At 38.5% G+C, this 15,991-nt stretch overlaps 1 protein-coding gene across 1 annotated transcript in view; it reads right to left on the bottom strand.

The window, feature by feature from the left end:
* Window positions 1–1,798: 1,798 nt before the first annotated feature.
* The window catches only part of LOC139151384 (uncharacterized), a 45,320-nt gene continuing 31,127 nt past the window's right edge, over window positions 1,799–15,991 (bottom strand). The window contains exons 2-4 of the mRNA XM_070724153.1: window positions 14,526–14,655; window positions 7,012–7,129; window positions 1,799–5,091 (exon numbers count right to left, since the gene is read on the bottom strand). Of these exons, the coding sequence (XP_070580254.1) occupies window positions 4,798–5,091; window positions 7,012–7,129; window positions 14,526–14,655 (542 nt within the window). The 3' untranslated portion in view covers window positions 1,799–4,797. The remainder of the gene's footprint in view (window positions 5,092–7,011; window positions 7,130–14,525; window positions 14,656–15,991) is intronic.

Raw genomic sequence — 15,991 nt, 5'->3', positions numbered from 1 at the left:
CTGGGCTACCAAATTCCGAATAGGTTTGTACGAAATAGGAGAGACACAAATGAAATGATTTTATTTTTTAAAAATTCACCGACTTGAACCAAGTCTAGGCTCTTCGTCAAACTTTCATTAACGGCTGCTTTATGGCAGGGCAGGATGAAAGCGGTCCGGGGCAAAAAAAACGGCGAACACAAAAATAAACATCACTTCTTGTTGAATTTCGGACATATTGACACAGTATGATCGAAAGATTGTCGCCAATTTAGTGCTTACGTGTACCTGTGGCATGGCTATGGTTAAATGCGTCGGAATCTGAAACCGAAAGTGATTCTAAATCCAACTTTATTAGTGTCCCAACGTGATAGCATAGAGGGCGCACATTAGGTCGTCTTTTAACTTTGGCCAACTTTGGCTATCATTCTCTATGCATAGTTGGATGTGTAAGGCATACACCTACGACAGATGAAGAGTTCAACGTGCGATAGTGATAAATTTTCATCTAAGCTTCCATCCATCAGAAGATTAGCGGTTTTGTAAGATTTCCTTGAAAGTATGAAAAATAATAAAATGATTAAAAAAACGTCACAAAAAATCTGGGTTGAGTTTTATGTTATGATATGACAGCAATAGAAGTCTCTTTGCATTTTTAAGTCAACTAGTTACTCTGCTAATCGCTAACTTGCATATTTCATGACCATAGCAAACTGGGGGATTTAGCTGAAAAGAATTTCTCAAAGTCGAGGAAACTTACTATGGACATTAGTGAGACAATGTTACTGTTGTAGTGAAAGATATTTTGCATTTTAAGCTAATTGGCAGTTTGCATATATTTTAATGAGCTTCACAGGTTTGCATATAATACTTGAAGGACTCTACCATAGGCAACCAAGCTTGCTAATAAGGTGATGATGCAATGATATGACGGCAGTGAAACAAAAAACTTGTCATTTTCATTTCAACTGAAATTACACATGATGAATATTGTTCATGGTGTTGATTATAGCAATTTTGATAAAGTTACAAACTCATGGCGGCAAGGATGTCCGAGAAACGTGACAATTTACAGATATTTGCAACATATACCGAAACACGAGAGCATTTTAAGTTCAAATCTGGTTGTTTTGAGAAGTTGGAAATAGATGCTCCTCTTCAAACAAAATAGTCATCTTGGTATCTTCGCTTCAAAATAAGTACACAAAAGTGAACGCTATGCCATATGGATAAATCATTAGGACAGCTGGACAATCAGCATGCTGGTGTAGACCATACCGTTGTAGCCAATGTAGAGGTGTACCGATGAAATTACGACAAAATAATGCAAAACAAAACAAATAAGCAGAGTGCAACAACCTTATATGTTAATTTCTCTTCGAAGTTCATGAATCCTTAGAAGTGCCGTTCACTTGACGAACCTGTGTAACACTAACAGGGAACCGAAATGGTAACGTACCGTCTCAGATTATTGCAAGTAATGCGTGCTCTTCGGCTAAAAAACTAAGTATCCAGACAAATAGGCTTTGATTGACAACGAACAGCAGGGCAGAAAGTGACAGTTTGGGTATAATTGCAATAGCTGACTACAATCAAAATACGTCACGAAATTTCTGCTATACCAATTACACCTGGGCTCGAAATCTACAGATTTAGACCATTTGCTTCAAAATGTGATTGGGATTGGGAAGCAGGTAAATATTCCCTGGAAGTCGGTAGTTTGGTGATATATTTTACATTTAATCTGGCTTCAAAATTGCCATCGCATATAACATCTGTTCAACCATTGGGAAATAAAAATGACTATGACAATAAAAGGTGTTAGGAAAATACTTTTATTATTAATCATCCATTCTTTCAGGTATCATATTTTGAATAATTAATCGCCTATTAAAAGATTGATTCCCGATATACATAGCATATAAAGGAAATCGAAAAAGCCCCAGCCTATGTAGTCACTAGTCTGCAACAATGAAGAGTCCATAAACGAAATATGATGGAAAAACCAAACGACTTTTCAAATTTCGCCGTATTACAGTACGCAACGTTAGCATACGCTAATGAAAGCGAATACATATCAGCAGTCATTATCAAAACATATCATACGTCTTCATGAATTTCATTTACATGTTCATCGAGTGTAATCCTCGGCGGTGAAAACGATGTAAACATGCAACATGTTTAAAAGCGAATTTTAATCAATCCAAGACAACGAATCAGAGGATAGGGCTTCTCTTCATATTGTATGTCTGGTGTATTAGATCTTATGAGAGATATCGATAGGTTCATGTGAGGGAAAAGTTAAACTAATGTAAATTCTGATCCAATATTTTGTCCAAACTATATTACGACGTTGGAAAGTAAGTTAGCCTCTATGAAATAACTACCTGCCCGAGGTGGGTGCATTTTTGGCCCGGTAGATGAATTCTGATAGCTACCTGCCTCACGGACAAATGGAAATGTTTCGAGTATTTCATTTGCTGAGATCCGGGGTAAGCTACACATGTATACAATGTGCTAGACATGATTATCATGACAGGTGCTACTTTTTGGGGGCAAGCAAATTTTCAAATTTACGTGCCTGGATATCCACCATGAATTTTGGAAAGAAAATATATGGAATTTTGAAACGATACGCACACTCTGGCGCACCTGCCCTCCGGCAGATAGTTCCATGCTTAGGCTATAATATATAATATTGACAAGACGGGGGATGCATGACCGTTACTTATAAGCATGAGATGGGTTTTGTCAGATAATGGACTGGATTCATAGACGTTACAAGTCCTACTCGGACTTCTCGAGTGTCCCAAAATTGCATCATATCGATTTATTGCACATCCTTGAGCATTGTTAGCAAGGAAAACATGGAATCATTCTTTTTCTTCAAAATCTCTATACACAACGATTTCAAATAGACTGAAGGGTTTAGTCATGTGCTGGTGCCATCTCATGCCAAAATGGAACATGAAGGGGCGACCAAACACGGTCTACGACAAGCGCAAAATTAATAATAGAACATCACAAGGAATTAGTATATCAGCGGTATCACCCCTCTTTCACAGTTAACTCAAAATTAGCTGGTGGTCCAGGATATTCAATTTTCTTGCAAATTAAACTTCGACAACCAGAAGAACTACTTTTATAACGACGCTTACACTGGACAAAAATGGAAATACTTAAAATAGAACAGTGCAAATGAAAGAATAGGATTCTCATACTTTTTACCTCAATCAATGGATAATACTTGAAACCGGTTACATGGAAATACGAAATCACATGGCGTTAGTATTTTTCTGTGTATCTCCTGTGACAACCACTTATCAATAACTAACCCTTTCATAGCCCTTTTCTGATGGTCAGATCCAGGGCATGTGTTGAAATCAACATCGAGTTGTACCAAGGCTCTGTATATGGTGATGAAAACATCACACTTGATGGGAGAAATTCTACACGTTTACTTGAAATTTACATGAAAACAGAAACTTAAACACTGCACGAGAGATAGTGAACAAAGATATTATGAAAAAATGCAAGAATACACGTATGTCACTAGTTTGTCTCCCAAAATGAAACTCGTTAAAAAAGTTGGTTTTTTTTTATTTTCAAGTCACTAAATAAAGAACAAAGTTTTTGCGAGATAGCTTCCTACAGACTATACAGCGATGCCACTATGGGAAATTTACTCATTTTTTTGACAGAATAATTTAAAACGAAAAGACAAAACGAAACGTTTTACGACATTATCAACCATGCAGGCATTTTCATAGAAAACTAAAAAAAACAAACAAACTTGTTTTTAAGTTTTCACCTAAGGCAATTCTAGTCCAAGCATTGAAAGTGGACACCTGAAAGACCCAACTCAATAAGGTGGCGATTTTGTTTTGATTGTACACACGGTTTTAGAAGGAAAGCGAACACCCCAACGAGGTTTCAGAATCGAAAGATAAAATTTCTTGAATCTACAAAGGTCTACGGGTTGTATCTATGCTCTATGCGCACTAATTCCGAGTCAAAATACATGTATATGTGGTCGTGGCTAGCGTTAACTGTCGGAGAGTTGTAGTTGATGATGAAAGGTTTAGGAACTGAACTTGTTAAGCTTGAAAAGCTTGACCAGCAATGTTCACTCTCAACTATGGCCTGATTCCGATCCGACATCTATTCCCCGAGTGTGCGCACTGAAGGTTTTGACAGGACTGGGATATTCCAAACAAAACGATTGAAGAAAGCTACGGTTTACCTGACGTTGTGACAACCATATAGCTACAGAATTATGTGTGCTGTGTATTTAATAATAGATTACGCAAATGAATCATTGTATATGAAAATTGAATGCATACTTCTCCACAAATTTTGAGTGAGTTTCTTTATGTCTGTCATTGCAAGATTCCGATTTCAATAAAAAAAAAACTGACCAAAATTTTAGTCATTTTGTTATCGTAAACAATTACTATGGGAATTCTTACTTTAATATTACGAACTTTCCCAAGGCAGTACTATGTGGCCAGTTCTATATGGATACCTTCATCATGCATTAAATTTCCATAATTGCAAATTTATACAAACTTGTCGGATGAAAAGTAAACAGACTGGTAAATTTCGATAAATAATAATTATCATGATATCATTCATTCCAATTCAAAAAGTATTTTTGCACCGAATGTCGTGAAAGTTATTTAATTTTGCATGGTACTTTTCGCACAAACGTCTTCAAGGTCTGGAAACGTGCGTTTATGTAAAAGTCGTCACTGCATCGAAATGGTTTTCTCGCCTTGTTTACATTGTGAAATTTCGCGCCATACTGAACAGCAAATGTCAGAAAAGGTCCTCTGTCTTGAAATCCGATTGGCTGGCGCAGCAGTTGGCGACAAGGCACATGGTAGAGAACAAGAGCACCGTTGCTATGGAGATAGTGATGGCGTACATCACGCCGTAGGTGAGGAACCAATCGTTGTCGATGGCTTCGTGGAGCTCGGTCAAGGCGTAGACCAGGCCCTCGTACAGGTCGCTGTCTCCATGGTGAAAGTAGTCCGACGACTGGTGGTAAATCTGTCCGAGCTCTATGTCAGATACTACCTCCGCCGTTTGTTTTCCAATGGCGATGAAAAGCTAGATTGAAGCAAGCAGAAAATAAATACATTTACATATTACATTATGGGCCTACCCGTGTTTAATTGCAGGCAGGTAAATTATCATGTTTTGATAATTCGCAATCTCTTCATTTCATGGATTCGCATCTAGACAGAAACGAAATGTTTTGTAAATGCAATCCATGGGGTAGATTAAAGCTCAATTAGTTTCAAGGTGTAATGTGTCTTATAGTATTGTTCGTTCTTTATGTAAAATGCAGTCTCTCGTTGAACTCAAAAACCATGTCAAATCCCATGAGTTCAATAATTCTTTCAATACAGCCCGCATGAATGTAATGTCAAATTGCAACGTTGATAACTGAAATGTTATTGTTGGAAATATTTATTCTGGTTTGAAATTCATTTGTTAACAGCATGGAGATAGTAGGGGCTCGCTACAACCTCCATGCCTCCATGTTAACAGTAACTGTATGTCATGCACAATGCGGGTGTTTAGGCCTACATCGCTACAAATTAAACTCGTTGTGCAGGTCTATATATGAATTGAACAGCCTTAAGTGTCTTGCTTATTTCTATTCAGTATATCGTTAATACGATGGGAACCTTCACAAATTATTCGTACGGCACTGATATAAGTTTAAACGGTTTTGTAATCTGGAGGCCAACTCTAGTGTTAACATTTAGCAGATCGTTCTGCAGGTTAGAAGCTTAGGTTGTCTAGACACACAGTAGGTTTAATCACGATTACTCTATCCTAAAAGGGTTAGAGTAACTGCGGTTTAATCAACTATAATGTGATCTACGTCATAGTAGGCAGTAATCATGCTGTGTAATGTCACTATCAATACTCTGTGTATGTCATATCTTATCGTCATGGGGACATATCGCACGTCTTGTGTTTATTGCAAGGGGGTTTTCATTATATTGGGATTCGTGTCTCTCTAGAGAAACACTGAATGGTTGTGTCTGTATAAATGCATTTGTTTAATAGAACAAAAATAAAAATAAAAATATCTAAAGTTCTGTTCATGTACCTCATGTGACTGTGTGGACGTCACGATATACGGAGATATATAATTAAAAATATCTATGAATTACGCTAATCAAAATGAAATTAAATAGTTTAAAACTTGTAAGAGTTTCTCCTTCACTATGGCTACACGCATTCTACAGTTTTCCAAGCATGTTTTATGTAGGCCGGGTAATTCTTTCGACAGCAATTTTGAAGAACTTTCTCGATAAAACATCTGCTCCTTTGGCACTTTTGTTGTCATATGCAGTCAACAAGAACACGAGAAATAAAAAAATAATTCTAGCTGGGCTAGTTAAAGGAAAACCATGCATGTAAGCCGACCATGTTTTGTCATACTTCCCAGACAAGGATCAATGCAGTCTTATTGATCAAATACGACAAGAAGACATTGGGATTTAAAATAAATTACAAAGAGACATGAAGCAAGGACTATGAAACGACTTTGATGAAAATGTCCACTTACAAAATATTTTAAGAGCGCAGGCTGACATGTATTCTGATTGGGTCATGGAATATAAATCAAAGACGATGCCTGGAGTTTGCGAAATAAATTCAAGTCACTGGAGTTAAGCGCGTCCAATTTACATGAAGTTCAATCACCTGCACTTCTTGAGGGACCCATTAGTCCTTTGCACTGTTCAAGTTGTTTTCAGGATATAAAGTATTTCTCTTGAGAAAGTAAACGAGACCCTTGTGTGAGGCATCATGCATTTTTGATATCTACTAAATGTATCTCTTGATAACTGAATTTCCCCGAGAGAAAGTACCAAATACCAAGTTATTGACCTCACGTCAATCCTTTGTCTTGCTGAGCATGTGCGCAGGGAAAAATCGGATATACTGCCGTCAGAACATGAGGATGCAGGATAGATGTTCAAGTTAGATTAAGATTAAGATTAAACTGACCTCCTTCTCCATGGAAGAGTAAAGTATGACAGCGTTGTCTTGGCAGCCTTCCTGTCCGAACCACTGCTCTCGTAGATCCTCGGCAAAGTCTCGTGCGCGCTGTCGGTCAGGGACATAGCTGTAGAATCAGAAAGACGGACAGAATAATTCAACTAGATGCAGTGAAATGGTAGACTCCCAGTGACAGTAAACAGCTAAAATTCTGCTTTTAATGTGACATAGGGGTATAACTACAATCCATGCAGAAATCCTCAAAGTATTAAGCCAACTTATAAAAATGCACCGCAAAGTCAGGTTTTCTGGTTTAAACACAGGGGATTTCGGTTTACTGACGTCATCGCCAATGGCACCATTTAGAAGTCACCCAGGGATGACTGGAGAATGCGTATAAAATAAAATACTTTGACAATTCTAAGTATCAAACTTTTTCTAATCTACTATTCTTGACAAAATCGTCAACAAACTGGTATGTTGATTTTTTTCTTTTTGATTCAGAATATAACACTCCATTGCTTTTTCATGAATATGATTGGAACTGAGAAGAAAATGCCACGCACACACGATGGAAAATGCCAGTATCAACTTATTTAAGGGAATTCATGCGAGGAAGTTAACAGGTTGAGAATTAAACATGGGCGAGCCACCTGAATTTAACGGCAATGCTGCCCTCAACGTTGAGAAACCGATGTTATTCCAATCACTACTAAATTAAAAAAGAATTGCTAAAAAAGGTTTACGAAATGACGCATGGTCAAAAAAAATTGGACACTCGAAAAAAAAGGCAGTGTCCAACTCGCCTGGTACTGCTCTTGTTTTTAACATCACTGCCCCAGATTGTAGCTTGTTGTGAAGATCTGAGTGAGTGTAATTTGTTAAAATACACAAAAAGAAAATTAGATAAACTTGTAGATATATTGATAAATTGACAAAGAAACATGAATACGAAATATTAGAGTTTATCCTTATACATTTCAACATTTTTAAAAACAATACTCTTGGCATGCTTGAAAGACATGCTGCGTGGGGCATGTCTTATTGGTACAGCGGCGCCACCTTCGACCAACAAACTACATTCACTTCGTTTACACCATACGATTTCATAATTCGCTCACGCGGCTCGAGCATCGAACTTTTTTAACGTAGCCTACGTCGGAATGAGTCATCCGATCAAAAGTTGAAATATTCGATTTTGAGATCTTCCCTTTATGTAAACTAATTTCAAACTCATATCTCCTGGACGGAAACCATATAAAAAACAGAAGTCTAGGCTGCCGAAGGCAATTTATCCCCGATAGCAATCCATTAGGGACATGTAATTTCCGAGCTATGCCATGATTCGTCGTCCAAATCCGTGATGTGATGTTTTCATTTCCTGGGACGATTTAAATACTTGGACATGAAAACGCCCACACTAGATTCTGCTGATTGTGACGAAATCACTTGAAAATCCTTCCATTCTGTCAAAAGTCAAAGGTGTGTCTGACTCATCAGATCATTAGAAGAAAATTAATACAATCAACAGCAAGAAATTAGTATTATTGGTTTTTATGAAAATATTTACACTCAAAATAGGCTTGACAATTTCCATAACTTTTTAGGTCAATGTATGGATTATCGTCAAAGACCGGTTACTACATTGGTTTGTTTCTCTGTGACTTCTCAGTCTTCTTGATTCGACCGTGCAACCACAGAGAGCAATACTATTTGCTTCTTCGTGGGCTCAACTGTATCCCTGTTCAACTCTACTAATTGCCTTTACGGACACTCTCTCTCTCTCTCTCTCTCTCTCTCTCTCTCTCTCTCTCTCTCTCTCTCTCTCTCTCTCTCTCTCTCTCTACTCGTAGTAAATATTTCTCTTCATATACTTGTTAGTCTCGCTGTTTAAATTGTCAAAAGCAGTCAACATCATGAAATAAATTCAATATATCAATTTTTCCGTGATTCCGTGAAGCTTGTAGCGGACCTTCATAACCATGCCACTATATAAGCCTATTTCGCGCCTTTATAAGGATCTTCTCCAACCACTGGCAGCTGCCGCGCCCCCGCCGATATTCCGTGAACAACAAATACCTGTTATGTTTGATGTTAATTCCGTTACCTCCAGCATAGACCAATCAGCATAGACCGGAAATTGGTCTCATGGATTCCTTGTTTGTAAGTATCCATTAAAAAGGTTTACGCTTAAGATAAAATGTGCCTCGGTAACAAATGTCAAATTTTTACATTTCTTTTCTTTTCTAATCTACACATATGGGGCTAACTTTGAAGCTGTTGGGGTGAGAAAAATTTTATCGAAACTTGTATTTTTTTTCAAAGAGTGGACACAGGGATCGGCGGCCATCTTGATTTTCAAATATCGGTAAATGTTCAGTACCAGAAAGTTGTTTCTCTAGTGACAGAATCTAGGTGCATTTGTTCTTGATTTGGTAGGGGAACGGTTGAAAGTTGCGTTGAGGAAAGTTTGAGCAAACTTTGAGTCTGTCGCTTTCGAGGCGCATACATCCTTAAGATCAAACATATCTTTACATGGCGCTGGAGTCTCATCTAGGTTTATTCATTTAATTAGAAAAGTAACCGGAGCCCATGCCAATCATCAAAGGATATGTTTGAACCTGTTCGGGTTAATAGGAAAAAATAGTACAGATATAGCACTCTTTTGTCGTCAACAATCGTTATTGGCTTGGATAGACTTTAATTTTTCCATAAGAAAACTGACAAGTCTTTAAACAGCTTTGAGATAAACGTCATTTTAATGTTTAACTACCGTCATAGAAAAATAATCGAATGAAACATGGTTAGCAATTATTTTCAAGCCACCTGCTCCGTCCATTTTGTTTTCGTAGCGCAGTGATTAATCCGACTTGTCCCAATGTTTTATAACGTCTCGTAAATTGGAAATACGTTGAGAAATCAAAATGATATTAAAATACTTTCGTCTTTACTGATCATATTCTAAATAGAATAGGCTTGGGCTTGACTGCCTCGATATTGCGCGACAGAGAGTGTCCTTTCCATCGCATGGTTTTAATCGTGTATATGGCGACGGAAGTCTGCATGGCTGAAGCCGGAACGTCACTTTTAACAGCTCGGAAAGGGCAAAGCACGCCCCGCTCGCCGGATCCCGGATGTCTCCGAACCCGAAGGACGACGAACATTGAGAAATGGGATCCGGCTTGGACCCGGTACCCATGGCAACATACTCATTCGGGACGCGTTATTTCGCAGAAAGTGTCATAGCGCTGCGAAAGGTGACATTCGAAAAGCGAGAAGGGAAACGTAAACGCACTTTTTTCAGACTGGTGGATGAAAGTATCATAGACTGACTGACGATTGAGGTGTTGAGTTTTAACATAGTCTAAGAAACCAGTTTAAAAGATGTACGATCGGTAAAATTTAAAGTACTCGTAATAATAGTTCTTTGCATTTTTGTTTGTAAATTGTATCAAAATCAACATAAGAAATATGGAGATCATTGTAACGTTATATCTAACCGGGAAATTAGCGCATAAGGCCAAATAAAAAAATATGTTTACGGTAACCCGGCAAGTCCTAAAAAATACTTACCGCAGACATTTTTTTTCACATTTTCAACATTTTTGATCAAATTCTCTAAATCTTACTGCATTTTAGAGTTTCAGCCAACAAAAAGAAATGAACATGTACAACAATTTATTTCAACCTACTTACCCTTATTTTCGGAGGCATGTTACAGGAAACATGTGATCTTTTTTATTTGGCCTAATTAAAATAATGCTGAATCACCATTATTCGCCGATGGATTTTTGATTTGCAAAATCGTTTAAGTTTCTCAAAATTCAGCAGAGTCACAATAAAATACTATCAACTATTGAATTGAATTTCTTTTGACAAAGCTATATGCAAAATTTCGCGAAAGTGACAAAAGTACACAGTCCAGCGGTTCGCCATAATGTCATCTATGAAGGAGTCAAAATTGTCTGTCTTCTAGTTAGAGTACATCCTTCTCATGTCAATTATAACAAGCTTCGTGGTGTTTTATCAGTCAAATTTCTGAAATTTAGGATATTCGACTAAAATAAGGTTTGCCACTGCGCTAGCTTCATTTGAGACTGTAAGGGAGGACTACGTTGGAACAGTTTGCAAGACTTACCGATATTTCGCTCCTAGCTGAGAAAACGAAATATCTTAAAATACGCCGTGTAGTTGCTATTTTTGTAAGTGCATCGATCTTTTAGATTTTGCTAATTTGCTATAGAAAATAGAGGCTAGTCCGCGAAATTGGTTGAAAATATCAATTCTGCACGATTTAATGGATACTATCAGCCCGACTGTCTGATGGGCCAGACACTTAAATTCCTAGTATCTGCGTTAACTGGAGCATGTCTAAAAGCATGGCAAGCTGTACATTTCTTTCCCGCGCGACTCGCAATTCATTTCCTCGATTCTAATGTAATTAAACAAGGTAACTACAGCGGATCTTGTATAAATGCGAACCTCGACTCGCTTTGGTACCGACAATACAAACCTTGTTTCTTTGACGACGAGACCTGCTGCCTCGGGATACCCAGTCAAAGAATACAGTTTTAATAACTACAGTGATTTCGATAATCTTATCAGCGTTTTTTTTTTCTTCTTTTGTCCTTTCACATAAATTTACTATATTGTTTGCTCAAAAGAGCTACAGCCAGCAGACATGAAAAACAAACTATCTCCTATGATTAATTTCAATAATCTTGTCTGTATATTGGCCCGTCAATATGACTTTCTTGTCACCGTTCGTCAGACTGATTGAAGAAGATAACTCCTTGCAGGCACAAGACAGTTTCCCATAAGTTAGAATTCTAGGAACAGCACTGGCGACGACGCAATAATTTTATTCTGAAAATCTCAGTGAGTGTACCAGGATGTAAGAACAGTCAAGTGTCCGTATACATCCCGGACATGTGCAGTACCTGTTAATCTATGGCAGGCTACGGCCTCCTGAGAGAAGATGTGCGGAATGATATAAATGATGATGTTTTCTTGTGTATGTTTTACATCATTACACATGTGTTTTAGTGTAACCATCCTAGTAACACCATGGCTTGGGCCGATCCCATTTTCAACGGTGGTGTCGACATTGGCCTGTGCACAGGAAATTTGGGTGCAATAATTAAAAACTGCCTGGATCGAGGATGTGCTCGAAAGTGTATTCTTAATGAAAATATTGTGTGGTACCTTTGTAATAGATGTCGCGCGCTGACCTTCGTTTAGTATTTTCAAAATCAAATTCTTTCTTGAGCAATGAGTTACGGATGACCAGAGAGAAACAAATATGTGGGAAATGTTTTCAGTAGTCTTTTCACCACAGACACCTTGTAGCCTCTCGCTCGAGGGTTTTATGCTTGTGTTTTGTGATTTCTGCCGAGGATATTTCGCTGTTTCGTCATATGCACGAATTATGATGTGTGTGTATATATGTGTGTATATGTACATATGTATGCATGTACATATGTATGTATGTATGTATGTATGTATGCATGTATGTATGTATGCATGTAATGCATGTATGTTAGTATGTTGTATGTATGTATGTATGTAGGTAGGTAGGTAGGTAGGTAGGTAGGTAGGTAGGTAGGTAGGTAGGTAGGTATGTGGTGGGTGGTGGGTAGGTAGGTAGGTAGGTAGGTAGGTAGGTATCGATGGATGGATGGATGGATGGATGTCCCATGAGTACGAGTTCAAGGTTTTTTACCATTAGAAAACGTCAAACGAGTTATTAAAGGGAATTCTTTCTATCTAATAATTTACATTGCGCCTAACATCCAAAGTTAAGCAATGCTCAGTGGCGCTTTTAGTGATGGGGAGAGTGAAAATGTTCTCTGAAAGATGAAAGTTTTAAGCGCATTTTGAAAGAGTTGACATTAGGAGAGGTTTTTATATTCAAGGATAGAGAGTTCCACAGGACAAGAGCTGCTGAGGAGTATGAGCGAAGTGGCACTTGTAAATCTGAAGACGCAACGTGCACGGTAGCCCTCTTCCGTTCAGATCTGGGGAATCAATGTCAACAAGGAAAAGAGGGGTCCAGGAATGTTCCGCTGCTCATCTTTCACCGATCCAACGATGCCTGGTTTCATAATGTCTTTCTTTCCATCAGAAGCAGCTGCGCTTCTGCTTTATTCTCAATTAGTCTTGTCAGGCGACGTAATGCAACAATTACTCGGAGCAAGCACAGGGCTGTCGAGGTCACGAATTACTGCTCAGCAGAAATGAATCCGGAAGAACGCTTTAACACGCGCGGAACAACACTCACTGCCGATTATGAGAGAAGAAGGAGAAAAATTAGGAAGGCAATGCTAATGTTTGCGTTATTGGATTAAACTAGCCGAGGTAATCGATAGGCTCAGTTAAAACATAGGCTGTGGAACGGTCTCCCGGACCCGCTCCATAGTCTATGGACAATACCACTGATATTGATGAAATTTGTTTTCACAATAATGTATATTAAGATGTGATTACACTGCGCATGACCGTGTGGCGACATTGGTTATCCCCCTGTACGGTATTATTTGTGTAAGATCAGGTGAATTACTGAAATGTTTTCCCCGATCCATTTTACGTTGAGTGGCGGATTTCCCGGGTAAGCGCGACTCTTGATAGACGAAATCCATCACCTCGTTGGGAATCCAGAAAAAGTTCAGAGGTTATGCATGGTATCGTAAATCCTGAATCTTTGAACACAAGTTCAATTAAAAGGTTACGGTGTCACAGGTCAAGTTCTGAATAGCGTGCCGCGGTGCTAGAAATTAACTTTTATATTGGTAGTCCTTAGTGGACAATCATTTCCGAAAATTTGGCAGATTTAGCATGAATTATTGTTCAAATTTCATCGGGTTTTAGACGCAATCACTGACTGTTGTTTGTCGGCCAGCAAGCTTGGGGCCAATACATCCAAAGCAGCTATATACTGCAATTTCACTCGAAGACACGTAAATAATTGGTAGTCTCATGGGGCAACTGTTTTCAAGAAATTAGTAGCAGGCGACGATAGGTTGTCGACAATAACCGGTTTCAAAGCACACGATTTCAAAGCACACGTGGGCCACGATATAATTTTAGTCACCGTTATCCCCTAGAGATGGCCTATATATACTAATATGACGTCATTTGCACTGTTTCCATGGAAAATATTTACTGAAATCGCCAATGGCAAGCATGTCTTCAAAGCGATTATTAGAGCAAATGTACTGTTACCCTGGTTACGAACGTAACACAGTAAATACAGGATGACGTCATGAAAACGACATCATTTCATACATTATTCATTTATTTTACTTTCACTCATATCTATGGAGGGGAAGTCGTGTCTTGACAAAAGATAAGTTTTTATCCCTTCACAAAAATTATCAATAATTAAAACAATAAGCAGACAGCGTCTATAGTGAAAGTTCTGCATCCTTCTGATGGCCGTGGTTCAATTTCAACATTTTTAGGTAGCCTTGAAGAAAGTGATTTACATAGCGTTTTGTTCATCGATTCGTTGTCATAGTACTCACTTTCCTTCAATGCCCATGCGCCTGGCCAGGGCTATGGCCACCTGGTAACCACCAGTGACGTCACAGTTCTTGTCACACTCGCATCGTGAAGTTTCCTTCAGTTGTGTCAGCGTGTGGTCGAGGTTATCCGCTGTTACAGAAAAAAAGAGAAAACACGTTAGAGCATAGCTGAAAGTTTCAACCATCGGCCATTGCCGCCATTTTTGTTCTGCAAGACCGAACTAGAAAGTGAAATGCAATTTCAAATTTTGATTATCCTATCAGGGTTACCGAGAGGTCGCTGGCTCGAGGACATTTAAACCTAATCAGAGTTTTAAAATTTTCGCTGTACGCCTGTCGTTATATTTAATTTTGACAGCAATTTTCCGTGTAGGGGGCTCCTATAATCTTAGGTTACCGAAGGGCATTGTGGGATTCGTATTCAAGTACACTGTCGTTTAACATGTTTTGCATTTAGGAATCAAAGTATCATACTATTAGCAATAGTCAAATTTGATCTTGGATGGCCCAAAACTAAAAAAATATTCTCGGCAAACATTTTTAAAAGATTTTTACTGCTTTGGCAAATAATATTCACATGGCTGAAAACTGAAAGAGTGTGTAATTTTTGCTCTGAGTGCGTAGGAAAAATTTGGAAACTCTTGTTAGGCGGGAAATCTCATTCCCCATTCGCTAGAGTCTTAGCGCCTCGGGGTTTCAAAGCGAACGTTTTTTTTCATTGAATATACCCACTGTGCAGTCAGCCACTTCGTTAAAACCTTTTCTCTGTTATCGTTTAGTAATGGCTGGAAGTTCGACACTTAGGTGACACCACAATGTTTGACCGAAGTAGATTAAAAAGCGAAATCGTCTGCGCGATAAATGCGATGGAATTTTGCCACGAACAGCGAAAATCGCGTTGAAGGATTCCACAGCGGAGCAAGGCTCTATGTCTTTCCCGTCCTTTATCGTAGAAATGACATGGCGTCCTGTAAATTGAGCGCGAACCAATCTCGATTCCGACGCCGTAGATGAAAATGTCTTTGAAATATATGTAAGTGCAAGATAAAATAATATGCATTTACAAGATGGTGCACATCTAGCGAGAAGGAAATAATAATAATAATCGCAGTATCAGATCTCTTCAAGAAATTGCAATTCGTGGCAGAGAGACAGATAGAGTGCAATTATTTTCAAAAATTGACAACCAGCCAAGTTTTCTCGCAACCGAAAACTGATTTTAGCCCTTGCAGAATAAACGTATACGTTCATAGATTACCAGACTATAGTGATAAAATATTGATCTTCGGTTTGCAAACTGATCCAATAATCTATTACTACAGCCGATACTTTGCTATGCGTTCTGTTTCTGTCAAACGTGTTTGACAACTGTAATCGTATTCGGCATGGTGGCAACCGTCTGCGTCCAGACAACAGCTGCAAACAAACAAACGAAGTTGAGACTGACTCCACATCGCACGTCTCCG

This window comes from Ptychodera flava, chromosome 15 (assembly GCF_041260155.1).
Source record: "Ptychodera flava strain L36383 chromosome 15, AS_Pfla_20210202, whole genome shotgun sequence".
NCBI classification, from domain to species: Eukaryota; Metazoa; Hemichordata; class Enteropneusta; family Ptychoderidae; genus Ptychodera; species Ptychodera flava.
This window is presented reverse-complemented; position numbering and strand designations above follow the sequence as displayed.